Source organism: Lissotriton helveticus, chromosome 7, assembly GCF_964261635.1.
Source record: "Lissotriton helveticus chromosome 7, aLisHel1.1, whole genome shotgun sequence".
Lineage (NCBI taxonomy): Eukaryota > Metazoa > Chordata > Amphibia > Caudata > Salamandridae > Lissotriton > Lissotriton helveticus.
This window is the reverse complement of record NC_136068.1, coordinates 1,649,946,250-1,649,973,139: the sequence shown is the minus strand read 5'-3', so window position 1 is coordinate 1,649,973,139 and position 26,890 is coordinate 1,649,946,250. Positions and strand designations below refer to the sequence as shown.

The window sequence follows — 26,890 nt, the reverse complement described above, 5'->3', positions numbered from 1 at the left end:
ACAAGGTCAGCAGAAGCCTTTAATACCTATTGAACAGGATGAGACTCAGGTCAAAGATCTGGCGTACTCTATGCTTGGTTTGGCTGCATAAGGCGGAAGAGTTATTACTTGGCATCTTTCTGATAGCTATGGTTTAAAACCATTTTATTCCAATTTCTTTTGGCCATGCCAGCAGAATTACGTGGTTGATGGTGTAAAATGCGGCTGATAGGGCCAATAGGACCAGAACTGTCCTAGAACCATGACCACCGTCAACTTGAATCCTAGGACTCATGCAGACTCTGTTCCATGAGCTGGTCTAAAACCCATCTGTTCTGGTTTGAGCAGATCATTTTCTTCCAGAAAAACTGCCACGATCCTTTTGAGATATTTTTCTAGTATTTTAATTGGAAAGAGGAGTCTTGATATAGGGCAATAGTTGCTGGGCTCTTGTATATCTGCCAAGGGTTTATTGAGGAGTAGGGTAACCCAAGCCTTCTTCCAGTCTCTTGGGACCATACCAGTGAAAAGGGATTGGTCACATATCTTTTGTAGTGTTGAAAGGAGTTCATTTGACCTCTCTTTCTGTATCAAAGGGGGAATGTGGTCTCGGGGAGAACCTGAGAAGATTAGGACGATGGGAGGATAGCAATGAGGATTGTCCTTGTCCCCTTCTTGAAGATGGGAACAATTGTTGCAGAGGCCCATAATGAAGGTGGACCCTCGTACACTGTTGTGTTAAGGACCATTGTCAAAAGCAGGGCCCAAAATCCATTGTCGTCCAGGATCAGGTACAGGAGAATTCCATCTGACCCTGGTGCTTTGTTACGCGATAGGCCTGAATACTCTTAGTCACTTCCTCTAATGTAAAGACAATATCTGGTCTTCCAAAGCAGGATGCGCCTAAAGCAGCGTCCTTGTCCACTTGTTCGTCATTAAAGATCCCCCCAAAGTGTGGCACCATTGATCCTCAGTTATATATTGTCATAAAACAAGGCATTATCGCTAATAAGACCAGGATGGTTAAATACTTGCCAAAACTGAGCGCTATCCTCCAGTTAACAGGCTTGAGCTAGATCCTCCCATGCTTTCTCACTCAGTCTGGCCTTGCAGGTAGCAAGTTCCATTTTATAGACACTGTGACAGGCGCAGATAGTGTTCTTATCCCTCGGGATCATTGTTAGAGCAGCTTTCAGCTTAAATAAGGCCTAAGTGCAATTTCAATCAAACTGTTTGGTCTCACTAGAGGATCACTGAAAGAATATTGACGGACAGAATATCGACCATCAAAAATATCGTTGAGAAAATATCGACAGTCAAAATATCGAGTTTCTATCTACAAACAGGTAAGTACAAAAATATCGAGTTAAAAATATCGTTTACAAAAATATAGTTGTAAAAATATTGTATTTACTAAAAACAGTGTTAAATTAAATTAATATTAATAATTATTTACTAAAATATACTTAAAATTACTTATAATAATTAAATAATTAATGAAAATTAAATAAATATTTTTTTATTTCATATTTATTAAACATATATATATATATAGTAATAAAATATAATACAATAATACCCAAAAACTGAAAACTGACCCTGAACCCTAAAAATACTCCTTTACCCAAAAACTGAAAACTGACCCTGAACCCTAAAAATACCCCTTTACCCAAAAACTGAAAACTGACCCTGAACCCTAAAAATACCCCTTTGCCCAAAAACTGAAAACTGACCCTGAACCCTAAAAATACCCCTTTACCCAAAAACCCAAAACTGACCCTGAACCCTAAAAATACCCCTTTACCAAAAAACCCAAAACTGACCCTGAACCCTAAAAATACCCCTTTACCCAAAAACCCAAAACTGACCCTGAACCCTAAAAATAAAAACGATATTACTTCACTTACCTTAAAAACGATATTACTTCACTTACATTAAAAACGATATTTTGGCTGTCGATATTCTGTCCTGTCGATATTTTCTCCAAACGATATTTTGGAGTCGATATTTTCTCCAAACAATATTTTGGAGTCGATATTATGTCTGTGTACCCTCACTAGACCTTTCCTGCCTTGGGAAGTGGGCACTCAGTAATATGGGCACTTTCTATGAAATGCCCTCAAAGGCACTTAGGATTGACTTACTGGCGGCATCCAATCCAAACTGGTAAGAAAGTTACATATACACTCAGAAAAAAGGGAATATGTGAACTGGGTGGCCTCAATTTGGGACAATTTGATGCACCTTCCCTGATCTTGGTGGGAGAACTTGCCTGCTGTCACATGTGAGCTTCAGATGCCACTCCATGTCCTGCTCAATACCAGCGGGAGGGGGTTTTGATCACTGAATACACTATGCACAGTATTGAAACATAATGCAAATTGAAGTATAAATTGCTGACACCCACTGTTTTTTCCTAGCACACAGTGTAATGTTTGCTGATTTCAGAATCTTTTATTTTTTCCTTTTCTGAAACCTTTATAACAGGTTATTTCTCAAACATTATCCTTTCCTGCTTTTTTCAATACCACATTACACATTAGTTCTTAACGGACCCAGTAGAACTGTGCCCAGTTTCCCTTCCTACTCTCATTTTATAAGATTTTCCATCTCTTCCTTTTTATTAAGAGAAAACCTTTACTCTCTTTCCTGTGCTGTGCTTCTTATGCTTCAAATTATTAATGTACTATTGTTATCTATTTGTAGCAAACATTGCTAAGAAAAATCAAACTGAGAACAATTGAGATACATTCAAAATTCATTAAAAAAGCAGATATATCCTATTGACATGACATGAGAATCATAGGAAACATATCTGAAATGGTCAATAAACCACTGATTCAACTAACTGTAGCAAAGAAAACAGTTGTCATGGCCAAATATTTTACCTATGTTGTTTGAAGTAAGTTCAGCAAGTGGGTCAAAATAGATGCTTTACATGCGGAGGATAATTCCTAGCTTGATACCATTGGCTCAAAGAGGTCAGCGAGCACACTTTGCAGACTTGAAAATGGTCTAAGTGGAATGAAGCTACATGTCTGATTTAGAAAGGTAACTTTACACTTTTGAGTACGTTTATTTCTTTTCATTAGTCAAAAACTGATTTAAAAACTGCCCTTTGTAGTATGTTTTGTATTACTACAAAACATACTTCAAAATGTAATGCGAAACATAACTTTTGCCTATTTGTTTATATGTAGGGCTCGCTGCCACAACTGCAGAGTCTCTGCGCATGTATGCATAAGATTCAGTAGTAAATATTGGGAAGACAGAAGAGAGTAGGTGGGAAAAGGGACTAACTTAATACTGAAGATGATGGGATTTGGGAGGAGTATGATGGATTTAGGAAAGGCCGGTGGGGGAGGGGTGGCTCAGGAGGAGCATCAGCCACCCACACAATAGTAAGCCAATTGTAATACCGGGGGGGGGTGTAACTTACACTTTTGTAGTAAGTTTCCTTTGAGAATTATTTGTGAATACTGAATGCAATGAATGTGCTACAAAGTGTAAACTTACTTAAAAGTCTAACTTACATTTGTAAATATGAACCCTTGAGTGTGTAAGTTATTGCTGACAAAGAAAAAGAAAATAATAGTGAACCCAGCACTACACAAGACAAGCCCCTGGTCCTCCCACAGAAAATCATGGAGGAAGAGATTTAAAATGAAACCCCATTGAATATATTGTTCAATTTAATTATTTAAAATAGTAGATAAACATGTAAGTAAATGTAAAAACAAATATATGGAATAGTACATATTTATTTGTTATGCTAAATTATTTTAAATTCCTATTCCGCATTAAAAAAATAATGTACCAATACATTTTAGATAACAATTAAGTTCATTTTCATTAATTCTATAGACCAGTTTAATAACTGTTAATGTACATTATTTTCTTCTTTCTGTGGGAATTTATTTTTCATTTTAAACTTAAAAATAAAGAACTTGAACATTAATGTATTTTCATCAATTAAAGTTTTACTTCGATAACTATTTAATAGTGCTCTGACTCTACATCTAAAGTAAATATATAAAATGAATTTTCAATTAATAGTTATCATAATATATTTGTAATGCTTATTTTATGTGTTAAATAATTTGTTTTTTCATTTTCCTTATAATTTGCCATAAGGTAACTCCATAGTTGTGGTTGAGTTTCCAGCATGGTAAACTATAGGTCAACATGATGATGTTTATTTAACTCAAAAATAAATATTAGAAATATTAGGTTAAATACTAATGTAAATTCATTTCATATTTTTATAATGTAAAAATGTTACGCTCATTGAACTTACTTTTCATTTAAAACCTTATCTAAATATATTGAATTACATTAAAATCATTTTTCTGAAGATTAAATAAAATAAAATGATTTCTACCTAAAGGAAAACATTGTTTGATGTGCATTCATAATTAATAAAACAATGTATACAATTAAGAAGTAATTTAGATTTTTTTTACTTATCATTTATTACAGTATTTTTAATTCAAAATTGGTTAGTCATTTATTTTAGGATTAAATAATAAATACATACTATTTGATTTTTTGCATTCATTTATATTGATGTATATGTTTAAATGTTTTTATTTATTTTTTAAATTTTTATACAGGGGTTTTTATTTTAAGTCCCTACCTCCATTTGCTGCAGCACCAATGGTCACGTTACTTCTGATTTTGCACAGTTAATTAGCACAAAATTCGGTCATGCATCCTTTGTAGAAGAGAGGTGGCAGGATGTGTAATATTGAGCAATTTTGCCTAATGTTTGATCATTCAATTGTGGGAATAAATATTGTAGGTTTCATATCGATACTTAAGAATAGCAACTTCATATTTTGCACAAGTGCCACAAAGAAAGAATTTTACAACTTGCATTGGCAAAAAATGATGCCTCTGGACCTGACTTGGTGGATGGGTTGTTCGGTCACAAAAGTAACAGATATGCAGTCTGCCCTATTACAAGTTTATTATATTCTGTGCCACTTGTGACTGGGCAGACAGGGCATCACCATGTTTGTGAGGGAGTAACCCCTTGCCAAACTCTAAATCAGGCCCTTTGTCTCTATCTCCTTGTTTAAGAGTGGCTTATCTTTTTCCCTACATTTACACATTCACACTGTGTGTGCTTAATTATCTAAGGGCCTAATTATGAGTTTGGCAGTCCTCCAGTAGGATCGACAGCGCTGCGCCCACAGGAGGACTTTTTGTACCTGTGGTGGAACCTGCTCACCGGATTCCCAGTTGAATACAGAGTGGGTGGGAAGTGCAGTGGCAGTCCCATGGCAGTGGCATGCTTTGCCTGAGGATTACAGCTAGCAGTCATGCTGCCGCTGTGGGACCGCTGCTACATTGGGTCCACTGTGTGGGATGCACCATGTTGTGCATGCCACACAGTGCGTGCAGGAGCATAGAATTGTTAGGGGGCACATCTTTAGCCCCCTGCACCCACCCCCCAATGGGCAGATTTTCCCAGGGGCCCTGTTGGAAGCCCCTTTCCCTACCTTTCCCCAAGCGTTTCATAGCAGGCTCATAGCCATAAAAAGCTTGCTGGAAGACAGGTCGTAATTCGATGGGCCTCAAATCTGAACCACCACTATCACAGGACTCTGGACCTGGCAGTGGCAGTGGTCCTGTGGAGGTCCTACCGCCACACATGAAATAGAGGGCACAGACATACAAGGATGGCAGTAAATGGACCGTCACCGAGAGTACAGCGGTCCCAGTACCACAGTATTCTTATTAAGCTTGTGGAGAAGTGTGGCTCACTGGTTAGAGGAGGCAGACCTGGAAGCAGAGGTCAGCCTGGGACCAGGGTTCAATTCCCGGCTCATCGGGGTCTTGAGTCCTAAATTGTCCATGGACTTGACAATTCTCGCTCTGGTGCCTACTCGATTCACGGGTTCACACTCTGCGACTCTGGGCAATAGCTTGCTTAATCTCCACAACGGCCCCTCGCGGCGGGATGCCTGGCTTTCACCTTGCGGATACCCTGCCGGGGTTATCTCACAGGGGAATACCAGGACGGGTTCCCTAAGCAAGCGCTTAGAAACCGCTCGGTGATTTGCGCTATATAAATTCCTGTACATTTACATTTACATTTACAAGCCCCTCAAGGTAGCGTTAAGCCATTAAATGTGGCTTAATGCTGCCTTGTAAATAAGGCACCCTTTCACCATGGTGGCCCTGGGCAGGGAGCGTAGGTAGGGGGCCCGGAAGAGGGGTCCAGGCGGGGCGAAGCGCGCAGGCCAGTAAAGAGGGGAGGGGGTCAGGGTGTTTAGAAGTGGAACAGAGCCGGAGGCCGCCAAATCCCTGCCAGGGGCCACCACGCAAATATGTATCCATCCTCAGAGGATTAATATATTAAGTATATATATTGGCGTGGTGACCCCTGGGGTGTGGTGGCCCTGTGCAGGTGCACAGCTTGCACATGCCTAAGGCCGGCCCTGCTTTCACGCTGTATGTAGTGTGAAAGCGGGGGCAATGGGTGTTGCTGTGGGCGTTCCATCGCAGCACCCATTTATATTGACACTGCCTCCATTTACAAGGCCAGTGAAATAGGAGGCAGCACAAAAAAGAGAAAACCTGGTCTTACACAGGCGAAACAAGGAGAAATGTTTAATTTCTCCTCATTGTGCTGTTTTCATGTGTGCAGCATATATAGAAGTTAGGAAACGGCATTTAAAGATTGTTTATGTGCAGGAAGAGGGATTTTCATGCACATAAGCAATCTTCCCCTCAACATAAGCCCTCTTGCACTATGGTGCAAGGGTGCCTGCATTGTGCTAGCCTGCTAAACTCAGCATCAGCTCAGGGGGAAACGAGGGGCTACCCCCTATTCGAATAAATATGATGCAGCCCTGTGTTTCTAAAGTGAAGAAGCGTAATGTTAGCCTTCTTGGCTTAACAAATCGCTTCACCAATTTATAGTAATTATACCCCATGGTGTGTTAAGCTTGTGTTGACTTGGCCTCACTTAGAGGCTTGCAGACAAAGAAAGGCAGCTTAATGATAGGTAAGCCTTGAAGAACTGCACAGATTAGGGATGTTTGCTTTCGTTTTTCTCCATTCATTCTTTGTGCATGGATTTTTAGGGGCAAGGCAACCAATTTCAAGATGGTCCCACTTTAATGACTTTCCTCAGAATACAATAGTACGACCGAAATTCTTTATCAAAACTACAATGCAATTAGATTGATCTACTGAGTCATCAGTGTGTAAATGTGCACATTTACCCAGAGGTGTCCTGGTTTAAAACCAAACCAATGTCTGAGAGTCCATCAACAGGTATAAGGGCCTCATTATGATTGAGGAGGCGCAGTATCCACAGAGAGACACCACCATGCCCGATAGGGAGTTTTACTGTGTAGCGGATTTCACCTGATAAAGCCATAATCATTTGCCTAGTTTGTACAACCTGCTGAATGTATATAGAAAATGTCTAGCCTGTTATTTGCCATTCCGGGCCGAAAAAACAATATTTCTGGGAACTGGGGGGAACATACATGCCTTAATTGGTAACTCTGGCTGAATATCTTCCAATCTAAATTAGGGCCTTAAAGGAAAAGGTCTTTCGGTGTTTTCGGTAAATTGGGTGGTCAGAAATAGTGAAATGTGACGTAGGAAGAGCATTCCAGAGTGAGGAAGATGTATAAGAATAGGAGCAGTCGCCCAAATGGCAGATGCTAGTGGGATCAGCAACACCGTAGAGAGAGGGATGGTGTATTAACTTGAAACTGAGAATTAAGGTCAAAGGGCCATTATTATTGGCTGATCAATAAACCAGTCAAATGACTTTGAAGCCGAGTCTGTTCTACAAGAGGGCAGTAGAGGCTCAGCTGTTGAGGAACAAGAGAATTATGCTTGTTTACAAAGCGCGAAAAAAGACACTTGGGATGTGCGCTGTGGTGACAGGAGCTGATGATAGGCCTAATGCAAGTGGCCACCAGGTCGAAGGCCAGATGGACCAAGAGCCTCCCATGACCACTGCCACGATTTTGTCCAAAGGCCAGTGGCGTGTTCACGCATTAACCATGCAAATACATACATACTACTAGAACTTCTGCAGCACTGTATATCAGATTAAAGTGTTGAAAGTAAGCCCGGCCAAAATTTCATTCACACCAGTGTAATCTTGCATATCTTCAGGAATTTAATGTTACGATCATTATGTGCTGTGCCTGCGGTTATGTCTCTATGGCACCTTCTGTAAACAAGGGTTAGTTTGGATAAAATACTATTGCACCCAAATTGAATCGAAGTAGCTGTTGTCATGGTCCTCGTTATGTTTTAGCACAACATGCATCCCTGCATCCATTTTGAACATGAGGTGTCAGAAATGCATGGTGATCAAAAATGAGTAATTACATGGAAGTTTTTCAGAAGCTTTAGACCAGCATCTTTTTTACTTTGTGTAATGTCCACTAAGGAAGAATATTCCTTTTGACATTGGTAACAATGATCACTTTGGGACTAATTTAGAGTTTGGCAGACAGGTTACAGTGTCACAAACGTGACGGATATTAAGCTATGTCATAAAGCATACAGGATATCAATCATGTTTGTGACAGAGTGTCTGTCCATCAAACTCTAAATCTGGCTCTTTGTTTCTACCTCTTAGTTTAATGATGGCTTACATTTTTACTAAATTTTTCACGTTCACTCTGTGTGCACTTATTTGTCTTCATAAATGCAGTTGAATTCATATCTAAATACATACATACATCTAAACCCTTATATTCTTAACATTTACTTCTTTCGTTTATACCTATGTGTCCTCCTCCAGTTACGCCTCCTCCTCCTGTCCAATCTAAGAGACTCAATGAAAAGTTAAGTTTTGAACATCTGCGTTAAAGCTTCTCCTCATGTCCTTTAGAATAAGTAGGTTTAGTTTGAAGTAAAGGGTTTGACACGTTTGCTGATATAATAATTTGTCACCCTTCTAGTTTTCAGTTTCTAGTTCAAATTAATTTTGAGGCACTTACGCAGGCGTTGCATCTCATGTGAATCATCCGCATGGTTACTAGTGTATGGGCACACCTCTTAGTTCAGTGCATCCTAATTCTTCCCCATGAAGGGGTGTTGTTATAAGGTGAGGTGAAAGAGTAGGACACAAAATTCTTCAGCTAGTCACAAATTGATTCCTCCTTATTACTATTTATCATGCCACAAACCTTGACTTATTTTAGCAAGTGAACTGTTTTGTGGTATTTCATCATAAATTAAAGTTTTTCACAAATTGTTAAAAAAAAGTTACATAGACAGTGGATTTCCTGGAAATTAAGCATTTTCAGTCCCTTAATAGTCCAAAGGTAGAACACCGTAGATATGCAAAGTGCAGTCAAGGCAGCACATTATCCCAATAATGTTCTTCATGGCTCCCGTAGCAGGGACAAGAGAATACTACATCTAAAGAAATGTGCACAGTGTCTGGGTATAAAGAATCCTTTGTTGGAGTATTTGTTTGTATTACAGATAAAATCTTCAATGAGAAACAAAAATAACCTCAATTATCTATTCAAAAACCATTGATTACAATTATTTTTATTGTTCCATTACCATATTCCAAAATAAAGTTAAGGCCCCATTACAGCATTGAAACAACTGGGAAGTTACCGCTGAGTTTCTAAACGTAGAAATTCTCAACAAATAATGATAATGGCACTAAAATGCTATTTCTACATGTTATAGTAACAAGATTTAGTTTGGGTAAAATACTACTGCAGAAGCATGGGAACACTGCACACAAAATTATCCTGAGTATCTGTTGTTGTTGCCCTCGCTATCTTTTAGCACAAAAAGCATCCTTGAATCCATTTTGAAGGTGAGGTGGCAGACGGATGTGCAAAAATGAGTCATTTCGTGGAAGTTTTTCAGAGGCTTAAGACCAGAAACTTTTTACTGTGCACAAGCTCCAATAAGGAAGAATATTCCTTTTTACGTTGATAACAATGATGACTTGGGGACTAATTTAGAGTTTGGCAGACAGATTAAACTGTCACGACCGTAATGGTCATTACGCTATGCCCTAAGGCTTAGAGGATATCCATCACGTGTGTGACAGTAACCCTCCTTCATAGTCTAAATCTGACCCTATGTTTCTACCTCTTAGCTTAATGATAGCTTATCTTTTTCCCCGAATCTTTCACGCTCACACTGTGTTCGCTTATTTGTCCTTATCAACGCAATTGAACTGAAACCAAATTACATACATACATATAAACCCTTGTCTTCTTATAATTTACTTCTTTCGTTTATACCTATTTGTCCTCCTCCAGTTACACCTCCACCTGATGTCCAACATAAGAGACACATGGAAAAGTGAAGTTTAGAACATCTGCATTAAGGCTTCTCATCAAGTCCTTTAGAATAAGCATGGTGAGTGTGAACTAAAGAGTATGACAAGTTTGCTGATGTGAAATTATGTCACCCTTTTAGCTTTCAATTTCTATCACAAATTAATTATGGGGCACTTCTGCAGGCATTGCATATCATGAAAACCATCTGCATGGTGACTAGTGTATGGGCACACCTCTTAATTCAGTGCATTCTAATGTTGTTATAAGGTGAGGCGAAAGAGTAAGACACACAATTCTTCCATGACCACAAATGTACCCCTTCTTATTAGTACGTATCAAGTCACAAACCTTGACTAATTTTAGTACGTGGACTGTTTTTGTGGTATTTAATCATGAATTATAGTTTTTGACAAACTGTTATAATAAAAAGTTACATTGACAGTGGATATCCCGGAAATGAGGCATTTTCTGTCCATTAATAGTTTAACTGCATCGCTGCGGCGGCTGTTCCGCCGCAGCGCTAGGGAGCGGGGCGGCCGCATGCTGGTGACGGAACCGCTCCGTCATCACCCGCGGTTGGGCTGTGCTCATGACGGAGCGGTTCCGTCATGGCCCCGTCCGCTCAATAAAACGCGCCGCGCAGGCGCGGCGGGCGGGCCAGGACAGAACTACTCCGTCATCAGCACAGCCCAACCGCAGCTGATGACGGAGCGGTTCCGTCATCAGCATGGAAAGGGTTAAAAGGAGAACTCTGTGGGTATGCAAAGTGCAACCAAGGGAGCATATTTTATCCCAGTAATATTCTTTTAGGTCCCTGCAGCAGGGACAAGAGAATTGAAAGAGATGTGCAGGGTGTTTGGGTGTAGAGAATCATTTGGTGGAGTACATTTTTGTCTCGCAGTCAATATTTGGCAATCGAAGAATCTCACATATATCTGACGGATTCAGAGTGATTTTAATGTTCTATTGCCATATTACAAAATAAATAAAAGACCACATTACAGCATGGAAACAATTGGGAGGTTATCGCAGAGTCTGAAAAGGCAGACATTTTCTACAAATAATGAAAGCAGCACCAAAATGCTACTTCTACATGCCAAAGGAACGTCACTTTTTTATGTTACCGTGGCGCAATGTGCCATGGCATATTTACAAGGCTAAATAAAGCAACTTTATGTGGCTATTCATGGTCTTGTAAGTATGTGCCCCTTTCATTCACAACACTGCATGAAAGGGCGTTCCATGGGTGTTGCAGTGGGTGTTCCAATACAACACTTAAAGAATCTGACACATTCCCAGATTTACGAGAGATCGTAAACCTGTGAATGCATCAGAATCTAACTCCACCCCAGGGGTGGCGTTAGGGAGGCACAACAAAGAGAAATGTTTTCGTGTATCCTCTTTTTTTCCTTTTTCTATGTGTGCTGCATTCTGCAGCCCACATAGTATGAGGAAATCGCCTGAATTGATCGATTTTGTGCAGGAAGGTGTCTCTTCCTGAACAAAATCAATCAGCCCTGCAACCCAGGAACCCTTGCACAATTGTGCAACTGTGCCTGTGTTGGCGCATAGCAGCCCATTGTTCGCCAGAGCAGGTGAAATTGACAGAAATGTACCATATCTCATAAATACAGCGCATTCCTTTTATTTTGATGTAGGGCAGCGCTGCAAGAGTCCTTACTGTGCTGCCCTATGTCAAAACCTCATAAATGAGGCTCTCAATATTTATATGCAAACCACTAGGGGCCAGATCCACAAAGGTAACTTACTATTCTCTATTGGGTATTACCTCCATTATTTTCTATTTTAGGTTGTTGCAGTAGCAGTGGTCAGCCATGAGTAGTGCTGGACTTACTACAAAGGTGCTAGTGACTACAAAAGTGCAGTTTGTGAATACCGATAAGTGGTAAACTTACCCAAACGTGTATACTTACTCAAGCGTCCAGTCAGTGAATCAGGCCATACATTTCTAATAATACTGCCCTGTCTGAGAGTCTTAAGGCCCTCATCAGCAGGTTCCAGGTTTTCGTTGCGTAAACTCGTCCACTAGGTTATAAAGATTAACAGTAACTCTGGGGGCAGAATTAATAGGGATTATAAGTGGAAAAATGAAGTTACCGGAGAAATTAGGAATTGGTGCGAATCAGACATTTTAGGTAATTCCTCATTATAGTGCAGACTTAGCCAAATTAAATTTGCACCAAAGGACAGAGTATGCACGAGTTCAATATTTCATGAATGCTTTTACAGTGACATTTTCAATAGCACCATGCAAATATGAAGATTTACACTGACTGACTACTGTAAAAACAATATTTTGTAACAATTCATCAGTCTCATTCTATTGTAGTGATTAGCTTTTTGAATATTGTGCAGGCACCTCTTGCACATTTGTAGTGAATATATTTTAAAATGGCTATTGGTGATCTTAGATGCTGCAGGCATCTACTAATTTACTCTAGAGCAAACAAATAAATGAGTTTTAGTAAACTGCACGAATGGACTGTGTGTGTACATTGTTAGAGTTCATAGGGTGCAAATGGGCATGTATGTACCACAGTATTAACAGTTTTTTTTTCTGCAAGGCAAATCTTCATATTCACACAGATGTATAATATCAGATTGACTAGTTGCTTCACCAAGGGAGTGGAAATGTAAATACCAAAGACGGCATAAGGTGTATCTACCTGTTTGCAATTATAGCGCAATTTGTTTTCAAATAAGGTCACCAATATGAGTCATTTTACTCACTGCCTCCTGAGGTTTGCGATGTACCTCCTCCCAATACACTTGGTGGTCCTTCAACTTTTCCTCCTGACATAAATCCTCCTCCTGACATAAATCCTCCTCCTCCTCCTCCTGACATAAATCCTCCTCCTCCTGACATAAATCCTCCTCCTCCTCCTCCTGACATAAATCCTCCTCCTCCTCCAGTCATAAATCCTCCTCCTTGGCCTCCTCCTTGTCCAAACATAAATCCTCCCGTTAGGTGGCTATCATCCTCGTGGTGTCTAAGATCCAGAATTGCAAATGCTTGAGGCAAAGACGCCAATATGCCTGAAAAAGAAAGAAGACAGAATTAGGAAAACACTAACATTCCCGTACTTTTCGTTTAAGCCTTCATGGCCCGTGCATTTTCCCATTCCTCATTAAACAGCAAAGCTTGGAGAATTAGATCTAAAATAAAGTCAAAAAGAATTTAACAATTTGACCAGGCTTTGCCACAAATGAAGAAAAATACAAACAAGTTGTAAATGTAATGGTATGTTTAATATCAGCTATAGATAGTTACGCCACCATATTGAGGTCCATTGTTTTATTGCTAATTGTGGCATCGGACATACCATTTTGTTTCTGCAACTTTATGTCATCTTTAACGATTTTGTATAGTTGACTGGGGATACATGGATCCAGAAATAACCTTGTTAATTGGTCCAAGGGCAAGAGGATAAATGGGGAAGTCTGAATGGGCAGCAGAAAGAAGCATTTGACAGCTGCAGAACGAGATACTCAGGATACTGTGAATGCTGGTGGCTAAGAGCTACCAGGCCCAGATCCTAGGCTTTGGTTATATTGCTTTCCAAATGCATTAATTATTTAAACATATTTTCTTCTGCTGGGCCCAAAATGAGTAATGGCACAAAGGTGCAGTGGCTTAATACTGAAAGATGATGCCACTGATCCATGCTAATACCTCCTTACATACTGCAAGCTCAAGTCTGTGTGCTCGGGTAATTTAACTTTTAAATGAACATTTCAAACGACATTTAAATGAGAGAGTCAAACGCGGTCCACACATGCATCACCTACTCAGCGACACAATTGCTCTCTACACTCTCTATATCTCTACACCTCTCTTTCTCCTTTCTCTTCGCGCCACCAGGGGGGTAGGAAGACTATCAAACAGCACGCAAGGGATGCGGGGGAAGCCTAAAGGGAAACGAGAAGAGGATGAAGCCAGCGTGAGAACATGGACTATGGACTTACAGGCACAGGCCAATAGAGACAGTGTTCGCACGACTCCCCCCCCCCCCCCCCGCGTTTCTTTTTCCATCCTTATTTTTCCCATTCCCCATGTGTTTTACTCTGTACCTTGTACATATGTCTTTTTTCAATAAAAATTACTGAACTAAAAAAAAAAAAAGCAATACATACCTAGGCCCAGCAGGAGAAAATCGTGGCGCAGCGCCATTTTCTCTGTTTTTTTCCCCTAGAACTGGAAAAAATAAACGTTTTATAGTACATCACAAACAATATAGAAATACAAATAGCCTTCAATGCACTACGTGAAATGATGAAAACAGTCATTTGCTGTGGGGGTGTTGGCTGTGGTGTGTCTCTGTGCCTAACATCTTTATTTTTTTTTTCAGAGTTTTATATAGCGCGAACTAGACCCGAACCGAATTAGGTATCAGAGCGCTTTACATATTTTTCCAGTTATGTTACATGTTTACGTTTTTCCAGTTACTTTCATTTTAGGCACGGGGAGATTAAGTGATTTGCCCAGAATCACAGGAGGTTTTGGCGTCATTACCGAGACTCGAACCCAGTTCCGAGGTCGAGTGCCCTAGCCGTTAGGCCAACTCCTCTCCACTTCTGCACCTATTCAGTGCTGCAAACTGCCCTCGGCCATGTGCACTGGGGTTGTCTTTCCAACATTGTTACACACTGACTTGCGTTCCAACCCCGCTGTCCTTCATAATAAATAAACACGCATTCAGCCATTTATGCACCGGTCTTGGTGCCGGCGTGCCTCCTTTCACTAAACTAGAGGCAGGTGTGTAGTGAGTTGTACATGGTAGGCCTTTGGCCACTTTCTACACCTAAGGCCACTGAACCAGCTATGCATGGACTTTGCACACTGAGCTCCAAGCGCTGGCCCTGACCTTTAGCCAGGCCTGAGCCATGTAATGTGGAATATGTGAACACCACCCAGCTGTGCGAGCGTGTCCTGGGCCCTCCCGCCGATCCTTGCTCTCCATCAATGATGTACAAGATCTTTGTGGTGTTAGAATGGCTGCAGTTTATTCACATCATAAATTGGTAAACACTTGCCATGATGGCATTGTTCATTACCATGCTCATTTCTGGCTTATCTCAGATTACAACGTAAGCCATCTCATAACGGGTTGTACAGTGCACATCCTATAATTTATTCCATATTGATAACCATATTTTACCTAATCCTGCAATGAATCAACCTTACAGTCCTGGGGCCTCATTTATGAAAAGTGACGCATCGCTGCGTGAAAACAGCGATTCGTCACTTTTCACTGCGCACTCCTTGCGACACCAATGATGCGTCATATTTAATGTATGACGCATCATGTCGCAAGGAGTTACAGATATGTCAGTATTTCTGACGTATCTGTAAGCGCAAAAGTGACGCATTGCCGGAGTGTGTCACAAAAGTGACGCAACTCCAGCAATGCGCCCTTTCACATGGGGCAAGCCCCATGTGAAAGGGCCTGCGTCAGTCTTACACCTGCTATGAGGCAGGCGCACGATTTTGACGTAACCGCGTCCTAAAAGTGACGCAGTGAAATCTCATAGATTTCACTGCGTCACTTCTACGACCCTTCCTTGCGTCAATACGCCCCCCTTGCATACATTATACCTGGCGCAGGTATAATGTGGCACAGGGGTTTACAAAGTGACGCATCTACCTAGATGCGTCACTTTGTAAATATGGTGCAACAAGGCACATTATTTACGCTGCTGGTGCGTCACAAAAAGTGCCGCACCGGCGGCGTAAAAGTGACGCACGGCCTCATAAATGAGGCCCCTGATGTCTCAATCAAGGTTGTCATAAATCGCTTCCAACTACTGTGATAGCTCTACTTCTGTCAGTTAGTACAGCGGGTTGGGGCTTCGAGGTTTCAACCTGCTAGCGAATGTCTGCCATTCTTTGCCCTGTGTCCATGACAAGGGCCGTGTCCACTCTGCACGAACCATTTTTAAAATGTTGCCTGCTCTCAAGTATCCCTGCCTTGAGGCATCCTAAGGACCATGTCTGGGCACTTGTCTCCAGAGTCCCTGCTGTAAGGCATCCCAAGGAACTTGTTTGGGTAATTGCCCTTTCTGTCCTTATGTGAAAATATTTATTGTGTACCGCCGGTTGGCGGTAATACTAGTTATACTAGTTATTCACCTCTTTCTGCAAATGAGATGGCATATAGTGTATCAGCACACTTAAAGAAGGTTGTGCGAAATGTTCCTAATTTGCTTGCAAGCAATAATGGAAAATTGTATCAAAATTACACTTAAATATGTAAAATGTAAATCCCCCTTTTGCGTTATATTTTAGAATGACGTGCACGCTGGTGTCAAATTTTGACTCAAGAACACATTTCGGGGCTACAAAACTGCAAAAAAAGGCCCAGTGAACAAAAGTCACCCATGTTTTCTGTTACTGTGAATTTGCTGTACATTTTTAAGCAAATTCTGCCTTCATGGACATTTTTTAAGGCAAATGGTGTGTAATCTAATGATCCCATTAAGTAGCTAAATGGGATTATTTTAGGAATTTCGTGTAACAACCATAACACCGGTGTAATTTAAAGCATATAATACTCAAGCTGCAGTACAATGGAGAACATAATACTTATATGGGACAGTTTAATGTGCACTTTGATGAACCACAAGTGAGGTTAACTTCACAATATTTAGAAATATTCAAGGGTGATGTATTCAGTTCTGTACACCAGAAGGGCCATATACATGACTTAATTTACATCGATTTATGGAACTGTTCAAATGTAAGACTCTTTTGACTTTTTCCGAAAGAAAGTAAACGTATGCCTAACACATAAAAAGGGCAGATTTGTGTTCGTAACTGGAAGATTGTGTCGGCCAGTTCATTATTTCAAACTATTGCAATGTATTTTAAGTATTATAAGTTAAAAGAAAAAACAAAGTAACCTGTTATTTACCTAGGATCGAAGACCTACTACCTCCTGTGGCAAGAGTGTGTATACACAGGAGGAAAAACTGAGCTGGCAAGCAGCTGAACCGGAATTGTAAAGCTGATGCAAATAGTTTCAAGTAGGCATCCCGTATTAACAACAACATTTATAAAAAGCAATGTGATACGTTTGCAGATTTCTGCTCTGAATAGATCCCTTCGCTTGCTTGTTCCTTGAATAGCCAGAAAGACCATGCCTCCTCAGTGGCAGAATGCAAGATTATAGGGCCAACCAGCAGTATGTTGAAAGGAGCCGAAATATTCCATAACTAACAGATATGCATAGGCTTTAAATTGCTTAGGGGCCCTCTGAAGGGCGGATTCCCCTGGCATGCAGGGGCCTTTGTTTCACGGACTGTGTCTCTTCCTTCATTACAACATAGACGACTGGTCCACCTGTGCATGAAAGGGTAGCGAAATGCAAGCTATTGAAGGGCTTAAGAACTTGTAGTAAGCATTAAGATGTTTTGACTTCCAAACTCCATGAAAACTTCATAAAAGATTGATGGAAGTAGACCGCACATAGGAAAATTCATCATCAGCACCTCAATTCCTCCTATGAAATTATGTAATGAATGCACATCTGCTTCTGTCCTTCCTATATTAAAAAAAAAACATACAGACCCAGCAATTTTTGTCAACTATGGACCTCATTTCCTGGAAAATGACGCAGCATGATTCCGCAATCCATTTTGCTGCGCCGAGCTGTGTCATTTAAAAAGTACAGGGATGCGGTGTATTAACAACAAACCAACACATCCATGTGCTTTCCTCTGAGCTGGTGCACAATGGGCTGCCATGAGCCAGAATAGGCCCCCTTGCGTCAACAGTGCAAGGGTGACTGCATTGCAGGTGTTGAAAATGGCCCTTTTTGCAGGGTTATCCCCAAACTTTTTTCTTCTTCCTCCCTTATTTTTCCTGACCTGTGGTTGCTGGCAATAGGACTCTGGGCACTTTACCACTGCTGATCAGTGCTAAAGTGCATATGCTCTCTGTATAAATTGTTATTGTGATTGGTTATCCATGATTGGCATATTTGTTTTACCAGCAGGTCCCTAGTAAAGTGCACTGAGTGTGTCAAGGCTGGTGATTCAAATGCTACTAGTTGGCCTGCAGCACTGATTGTGCCACCGACATGAGTAGCCCTAAAATGATGTCACAGGCATGCCACTGCAGTGCCTGTGTGCAGTTGCTAACTGCCATGCTGACCTGACCAGTGTCCTACCTGGCCAGGCCTAACCCTTACCTTTTTGTACATATTGGACACCCCTATGGAATGTTCGAGGTACCCCCTTGGGCAGGGTGCAGTCTATGTGAAAGGTAGGGCATATACTAGTGTTAGGTGACATGCTCTGGTAGGGAATTACAGCCATTTTCGTTTTTCACTATTAAAAGGCTATCTTGCCCATAGGCTATAATGGGGACTGCTGTGTATAATGTTTGCCTGCATATCTTCCCATAGGAGCAAGACAGCAAATTGAAGTCTGATATCCCTGAACTCAGAAGTTAATGACACATCTTTTAGAAAGGATGGTTTTTAAATCCTGTGTTTGAAAGCGGCACTTTTAGAAAGTGGCTGTTTTCTTGTCTGACCTTTCTGTGTTCCATTGCCTGTTTGTGAATTGACTGCCTGGTTTGTGATTGCCAGGGTGGCTCCAGGAGGCTGGTTGGGTCAGCCCAAGGCTGAATAGCTCCATCTGCATCTTGAGTGGTGGGAGGGGTTAGCACCTGGGCCTGAATAGGGCTGTGCCTGCCTTCCACAATGCTGGCTCCCCCCCTGCTGGGCGGCTGATCACCCTGCCCCTCTCTCTCAAAGAAAAGAAGGAGTCAGGTAAACAAAGTGCTCCAGGACTGACCAGAACTGATTTGGACAATGCAAAGGCCTCTCTGCCTTCGGAGAACAAAGGAAATATTGGTATAAAAAGTGATACCCAGACCCCAGAAGATCAGATCATCCTGGAATCAAGAAGGAACCTCTGCCAAGGAGAAACCTGGAAGACTGAGGAAGAAGGACTGACCTGTTGTAAGGCGGACCTGCAGTTTCTGTGCAGCCAAGGAGAGGAGAAGGACTTCGCTGTTGCTTTGCCCACTTGCTTGAAGAGATCTCCAAGGGCCTGAGGAGAACTAGCCTCCTACTAAGAAGTCCCAGGAACAAAAGGACTTCAGCCCCAGCTTCCCCCTGAACTCTGCTGAGTGAGTTCTGCCCTTCCTAGTGTGCTTGAACCATTTGTGGGGCCTCTGGAAGTTGTTGCCTGCTGTTTGGGGAGCATTGTCGACAGTGCAAGAGAATTCCCGTCGCCGCGAAGTTTGTCGCAGCACCTGTTGCCGCTGCAAAAACCGACGCATCGTTCGCTTGCGGAGCGCATCGCCCCGGTATGGGAAGATTCCTGTGGCTGTGTGTATCATCGCAAAGCCTGTCATCGCTGGGTGAGATCGTCGCACTGCTTGCTTGCGGACTGCATCACGTTGCTGCGAGCATCGTCGCCGAGCCAACGCATCGAGGGGCCAAGAGAGGAGAAAATCGACGCTGCGCCGTGTATCGTCGCCACACTGGAGATCGTCGCTATTCCGAAGATCGTCGCATCGTGCCTGTGCGAGGCGCTTCCTACCGAACCTGCTCACCGGAATCCATACAAGGTATCGTATCCCTCTCCATACAGTTCCTAGCAACACATCGCTTGTTTTTCAATGCTGCAGCTTCCACTTGGAAATTTTGTCGCATCTACAGGTACTTTGGGCTAAACATGACACAACTCTGGATTATTTTGATGCAAACCCTAGAACTCTTTGAAAATCATATTCTTGAACTGTGTTTGTTGAATTTTTGTCATTTTGGTTGTGTGTAGTTTAGATTAAGATACTTTATTTTTCTAAACTGATGTGGAGTCCATTTGTGGTGTTGTCACTGTGTTACTGTGAGTGTTGGTACAAATACTTGACACATTGCCTATGATAAGCATGTCTGCTCGTGTCAAGCTACCAAGGGGGTGAGCAGGGGTTATCTAAAGAGTGTATCCCCCTTACCCTGACTAGAAGCAAGGGTCCCTATTTGGACAGTGGTATCTACCCCTGCCAACTAGAGACCCCCAGATCTAGCAGCAGGAGTTATTGTTTTTGTGCAGGAAGTGAGATGTACCTAAACAAAAACAATAATTTATGGCATTGTCCTCTTTCTAGGCGTACTGCAAAATGCACACATAGAAAGCGGAAAAATAAAAGTAATTCTCCTCGGTGTAAATCTGGGAATGTGTCAGCGTCCATGGATGTAATCTGGGAATGCCCGCGGCAACACCTATGGAACGCCTCCTTCATGCACAGTAATGCCCATATATACAAGGCCATGAAAAGTCTGGGCTTCTAATGGCTGGTAGAAGCTCAGAGCAACAAAATTCAAAAGCTGTTGCTGTGAATAAAGCACTAACAGTGCCCAAATGATTTTAGCCCCTCCGACTCTGTGAGGCCTTTTTTTTTTACAAATTTGAACATTCTGCTCTCTAGGGGTGGAATGTTTTAATAGCCTTAGAGCCCGCCATAGTGGGCACTACTGCCCATTTAAGGTCTGCTCCCTTGTTAAAGGCCTGGCTGGTAGAGCCCGCTATGTAGGGCTCTAAGGCTATACTCCATCTGTTTACTTTTTCCCATAAATATTATGAACACTATTATCTCCGTGTGAATTGACTACTGCAACACACTTTATCTTGATCTCCCATCTAGTGACATTTCTATACCTCAACTTATCCAGAACATGGCAGCATCTGAGTCTTCCTAGGCTAAAGCATATCTCCCTGTCCCGAAAATGTCTAAACTGGCTCTACATTGAACAAAGGTTTATGCATATGTATGCATGCATGTATATGTTTTTCTATAGCCCAATGTAACCAAAAACAACCAGACACAGTACAGAGTCAAAGTCAAGCATAAAGTCAGCAATTGAAAGAAGAGATAGCTTAGTTGTGTACAGTTAATTCATTGTTATGCAGTGTTTTTTAAGAGGTGGGTTTTCACCTCTTTCCTAAATTGGAGTATTTTGGAGCAATCATGATGGTCTCAGAGATGTTCGAGATCCGAGGTGTAGAGATGGGAAAAGCCTACTGCCTTTTCTTTTTTCTTTTCTTTTTGGCACTTTTTAGGCTGTAGTATGATGGTGTCTCGGCTGTGGGTGTGCCCCAAAACCAGAGGAGATAGTAAGCTTGTCTGCAAGATACACAATGGTACCTGCTGTGATTGCTTTCTAAATGATCCCGCTTGTTTTGAAGAAAATGCTGGACATCAAAAAAGTAAGTCCGAAAGGATTCAATCAGGCTCAGGGTAATGTGATCCTATTTCTTCAGGCCCTGAATAAGGCGTGCTGCAGCATGTTGGATGCCCATAAGGACTGGCAGTGTGGAGTCTGACAGGCCATGGGAAAAGACGTTACCAGCATCCAGATGTGAGAGTGCAAGGGCATGTTCTGAAGTTGCTTTCTAGAAGAAACAGTTCCATTTTCTTTAGAAGAGAGAGCTGAAACCAGTCCGTCTTTGTTTTTTTAGCAATCTGTTCTCGGAAGTTGATGTTGGTGTCCAGGGTGAATCTAGTTGGCATTCAGTGAAAATTGTGGTTCAAAAACTCAAGGTTCATGTGCCAGAGTTAGGTTTTAACTTGTTTGATGCTCTTAGCAAAACCATTTCTTTCATTAGGAATTTGCTTTGCAGCCTGGCTGCATGAAAGATGCATCATCTGAAGCCAATATTATAGTTTGATTGCAAGTGGGCAACATATTTCTTGCACCCTGTCTCTATGCTGTATACAACTGAAATTATGTTTTTGTGCAAATAAATTGTCGATTTATTCTTTATAGAGTAAGTGTAAAAAACACCAGATATCCCAAGCAAATGCATGTGAGGGACCTCGGAAGAACCTGGGATTTCCAACAGAAGTCCTTTGATGGTTATGATGGCTATGACATGCTATAACTTCCAAGCCTACCATGCAATTACCATTACCATACACAGAAAAGAGGTAAGGTCATTAATACCACCATGGTTCCAGGAAAATAAGCAGGTTATCGGTTGCATGTGACATTCAAAATGTATCGACAAACTTTGCATTGTCCCATCTGAATTACTCTTTAGAGATCTACATTGGGATAAGTATAGGTTTAACATCGTGAGTTTTTCACTGAAACCAACTGTTCTTCTAAATCCAGCCTTCGTAGAGTTAGAGCAAAGAGCTGGGTGGGAAGGGAGTGAAAGGACTTTCCAGATTTCATCTACTCGTAATAATGCTAGTTATTCATCTTGGCAAATTTAACTTTGTTATAAACACATACATATTGCCTACTCCAAAACAACCGGAATTCCAATGGAACTAGCTACTTTTCACTTTGCCATTGATACTCTCATTACCCTAGTCACCGTCATCGATTATCTGAGCGTTGATAAATAAGGGAGTAAGTAATCTGCCACCAACTGGAGCATGATGATTGAGGACAATGATCTCAATGGCAATTTACTTTATAATGTTTTTTAATAGAATCCTAAAAAGCTGCCTGGTTATACGTTTTAGAAACCGTGTTGTAAGGCTCTAGTTTGAATAAATAAACTTGAGCTATTCACTTTTTCCAAGTGTTTTTGTGATGCAAGATTGCTTGACAGATGTTGTGTGATAGTATGATTGAATCTTTGGAATAGCTAATCAGCAGTAGTAAAAAAAAGTGAGAGTCTCCTACTGTCAAGGGCTAGACCAGACTTGTCTCTGGCTTGCACAAGGTAAGGGTGACTCCTTCTAGTAGCCACGGTCCCTTTACTCAATAGAATGAAATGCAAAGGGTTGGTGACTGCTAGAAGACACATCACAGCCATGAAGGAAGAATGTGCACACTTTTCCACCTACGGGTTCATGGTGACAGTGGGTAAGCTTCCCCAGCTGCCTGCTGTTCTCCTGGAATATTTTCATGATGTCAAAAGGCATCACCTGCAAGATACCATGTTACGAAATCCAATAAATGTGTTATTGTATGAATAATACAGGAACAGGCTGTTGGAAGTAGGGGGTGCCTTTGAAGCAGGTTTTTGTTGGGTACAGATTAGTTAGAAATTGAGTAAACGGCAAAAAACCTCTTAATATGACCCTTGCCCAAATTATAGCAGCTCTGACCATATTTATTTTATTCTATTATTAATAGCATAATTATATCAGAAAGTAATAGATATGCATTATAGTTTAGTGACCAGGTTCATAGTTCCCGTTGCCCACAGATTGGAGATTCCAATAGCATGAAGATGTGATCAAGCAGTGGTCTTAGGGTCCATCGCTGTGTCAGTAAATTCTAGGAGCAGAAACAAGGCTTTCACCTTGAGGTTGCTTTTTGGGCATTAAGATGACACGAGCCACGTACCCATTGTTCACAACGGCCCCTACAAACACACTCACATCTGGATGACAGGACAGCAAATAAATGCTGTATCCTGTGCAGTGATGAAGATATCAATCAGCACCATCAAACCTTGGGAGGTATACTTTCCATTACCCGGAGCACCCACCCTTGGTTTGATTTGAAAACACTTAAAATCCTCATTGTCATCAATTTTCTACATGAACAACATTTAACAATATATTATGTGCAAAAATAATATTTCCTCTGTCTTTGTGAGTGGTCAGTCTCCTACCACTATGATTGCTATGCTCTGAAATAAGTTATGAGAGGATATGTGACACTGCGCCTTTAACTAGGCCGGGTCACCCCCTTGCTTCCCACGCCTGCCGCCGCCTGCCTCCTGCTTGCTGCTGCTGCTGAACGACCCAGCCGACGCTGGGCCTCCCGGATCTCCCCCTGCCTCCCACGCTTGACCCAGGGACACAGAACCACCGCCGGACGCCCAGAGGTTCCCGCCGCTGCCTCCCTGCGGCCCCGCCCACCACCAGCCCATTGGCCGCACCGCTCCCGCCACCCAGCTGACCCGCCCACCCGGCTCCTTACTTATGACGCCCCCAGAGCGACCGCGCAGCGGACGCGCGCAGTGGGAGCACCGAATGAGCGCCGAAGGTGCGCCAAAGGTAAGCCCGTCTGCGCCCGTCCGCGCCTGGACCGCGCCCAGCACCAGGACCCCCTGGCCCCCACCGACGGAAGCAGACCCGACGGACCTACAACGCCACCGAACTCAACGCACTCAACACCGGCCGAATCCCGGGCTGCTACCGAGCCACACCGAGACGCACCCACGGACCCTTCAGCTGCCACTCCTGCAAGTTCACCTGCAACCGGACCCACGCCACACCAGCACCCACCAAGCCGACTTCCAGCAGCACCCACCTGAAGTGCATCCTGCTCAACACCCGCTTCGTCCACAGACACGCCGTCGAGCTCTGGAACCTGCTCGACACCACAGACCCAGACGTCGCCTTCCTCACGGAAACCTGGATGAACGCCTCCTCAGCGCCCGACATCGCCATCGCCATCCCAGACGGCTACAAGATCATCCGGAGGGACCGCGTCAACCAGACAGGAGGAGGCATCGCCATCATCCACAGGAACACCATCCGCATCACGACCAATACCGACGACACCCTCGCACCCGCCGAACACCTGCACTTCCAGATCCACTTCAACCCCAAGACCACCCTCAGAGGCACCCTCATCTACAGACCCCCGGGACCACGCACACAATTCAGCGAGGACATCACCGACTTCATCAGCCCACACGCCCTCCCCTCCGCCGACTACATCCTCCTCGGGGACCTCAACTTTCACCTGGAGAACAACAACGACCACAACACCTCCACCCTGCTGGACAACCTCGCCAACCTCGGACTCAAGCAACTGGTGACCACCCCCAACCACTACGCCGGACACACTCTCGACCCGATCTTCTCTTCCAGCAAGGACATCGCCTTCAGCCACGCCACAGGGCTCCACAGGACGGACCACAGCTGCGTCCACTTCAGCTTCAGAAGGACCACGCTCCACCATCACCAGCAACAGGCTCCCCGCAGAAGCTGGAACAAGATCACTGCAGACCAGCTCGCTACTTCCCTGAACAAGAACCCTCCGACCAGCACAACAAACCCCAGCCAAGCAGCCACCAACCTCACGAAATGGATCAGCGACTGCGCAGACGACCTCGCCCCGCTGAAGACCCCGCCGAGCAGACCCGGCAGCAAGAAAGCCCCATGGTTTAACGACGACCTCAAGAGCTTCAAGAAGATCTGCAGAGCACTCGAGAAAACCTGGCGCAAAGACCCAACACCGGACAACATGACTGCCCTCAAGCTCGCCACCTGAAAACACCACCAGCTGATCCACGCCACCAAGAAAACCGCTTTCAAGGAACGACTGGACAACAACGCACACACCAGCAAGGAACTCTTCAACATCGTGAAAGAGCTCTCCAACCCCAACGCCGGAAACAACGACATCACCCCTTCACAAGACCTCTGCAACTCCCTCGCCTCCTACTTCCACAACAAGATCGCGGACATACACAACAGCTTCAGCACTCAACCGACGCACGCCACGACCGAACCACCGCCCCCCACCACCACCCTCCGCGCCTGGACCCCGATCAGCACCGAAGACACCATCCGCACGATGAACTCCATCCACTCCGGATCTCCGACAGACCCCTGCCCTCACCACGTCTTCAACAAGGCCAACGCTGTCATCGCACCCCACCTGCGGGACATCATCAACACGTCCTTCGACATCGCCACCTTCCCGGAGAGCTGGAAGCACGCCGAACTCAGCGCTCTACTCAAGAAACCATCAGCAGACCCAACCGACCTCAAGAACTACCGCCCCATCTCGCTGCTCCCGTTTCCGGCCAAAGTCATCGAGAAGACCGTCAACAAGCAACTGGCCGCCTTCCTCGAGACGAACGGTTCCCTCGACCTCACGCAGTCTGGCTTCCGGGCCAACCACAGCACCGAGACCGCCCTGATCGCAGCCACCGATGACATCCGAGCCCTGCTCGACAACGGAGAAACAGCGGCCCTCATCCTCCTGGACCTCTCCGCGGCCTTCGACACTGTCTGCCACCGTACCCTAGTACAGCGCCTCAGCAACGTCGGAATCCAGGAGAAGGCACTGGAGTGGATCACCTCCTTCCTCGCCGGAAGGACACAGCGAGTCCGCCTCCCCCCGTTCAGATCGGAAGCCACCGAAGTCCCCTGCGGCGTTCCTCAAGGCTCCTCGTTCAGCCCAACACTCTTCAACGTCTACATGAGCCCCCTCGCAGCCATCGCACGCCAGCACAACCTGAACATCATCTCCTACGCCGACGACACCCAGCTGATCCTCTCCCTCACTAATGACCCCGCCACCGCCAGAGCCAACCTACACGAAGGGATGACAGACGTAGCCAAATGGATGTCGCACAGCCGCCTGAAACTGAACTCGGACAAGACTGAAGTCCTCATCCTGGGATCCTCACCCTCCGCCTGGGACGACTCCTGGTAGCCCCCCGCCCTGGGCAGCGCACCCAAACCAACAGACCACGCACGCAACCTGGGCTTCATCCTGGACTCCTCCCTCTCCATGACCAGACAAGTCAACGCCGTCTCCTCGTCATGCTTCAACATCCTGCGCATGCTACGAAAGATCTTCCGATGGATCCCCACCGAGACCAGGAAGACGGTCACCCAGGCCCTCGTCACCAGCCGTCTGGACTACGGC

At 43.6% G+C, this 26,890-nt stretch overlaps 1 protein-coding gene across 1 annotated transcript in view; it reads right to left on the bottom strand.

The window, feature by feature from the left end:
* LOC144770637 (alpha-tectorin-like) overlaps positions 1-26,890 on the bottom strand; it is a 116,443-nt gene that overhangs the window by 80,292 nt on the left and 9,261 nt on the right. The window contains exons 2-3 of the mRNA XM_078655332.1: positions 14,433-14,493; positions 13,029-13,334 (exon numbers count right to left, since the gene is read on the bottom strand). Of these exons, the coding sequence (XP_078511458.1) occupies positions 13,029-13,334; positions 14,433-14,469 (343 nt within the window). The 5' untranslated portion in view covers positions 14,470-14,493. The remainder of the gene's footprint in view (positions 1-13,028; positions 13,335-14,432; positions 14,494-26,890) is intronic.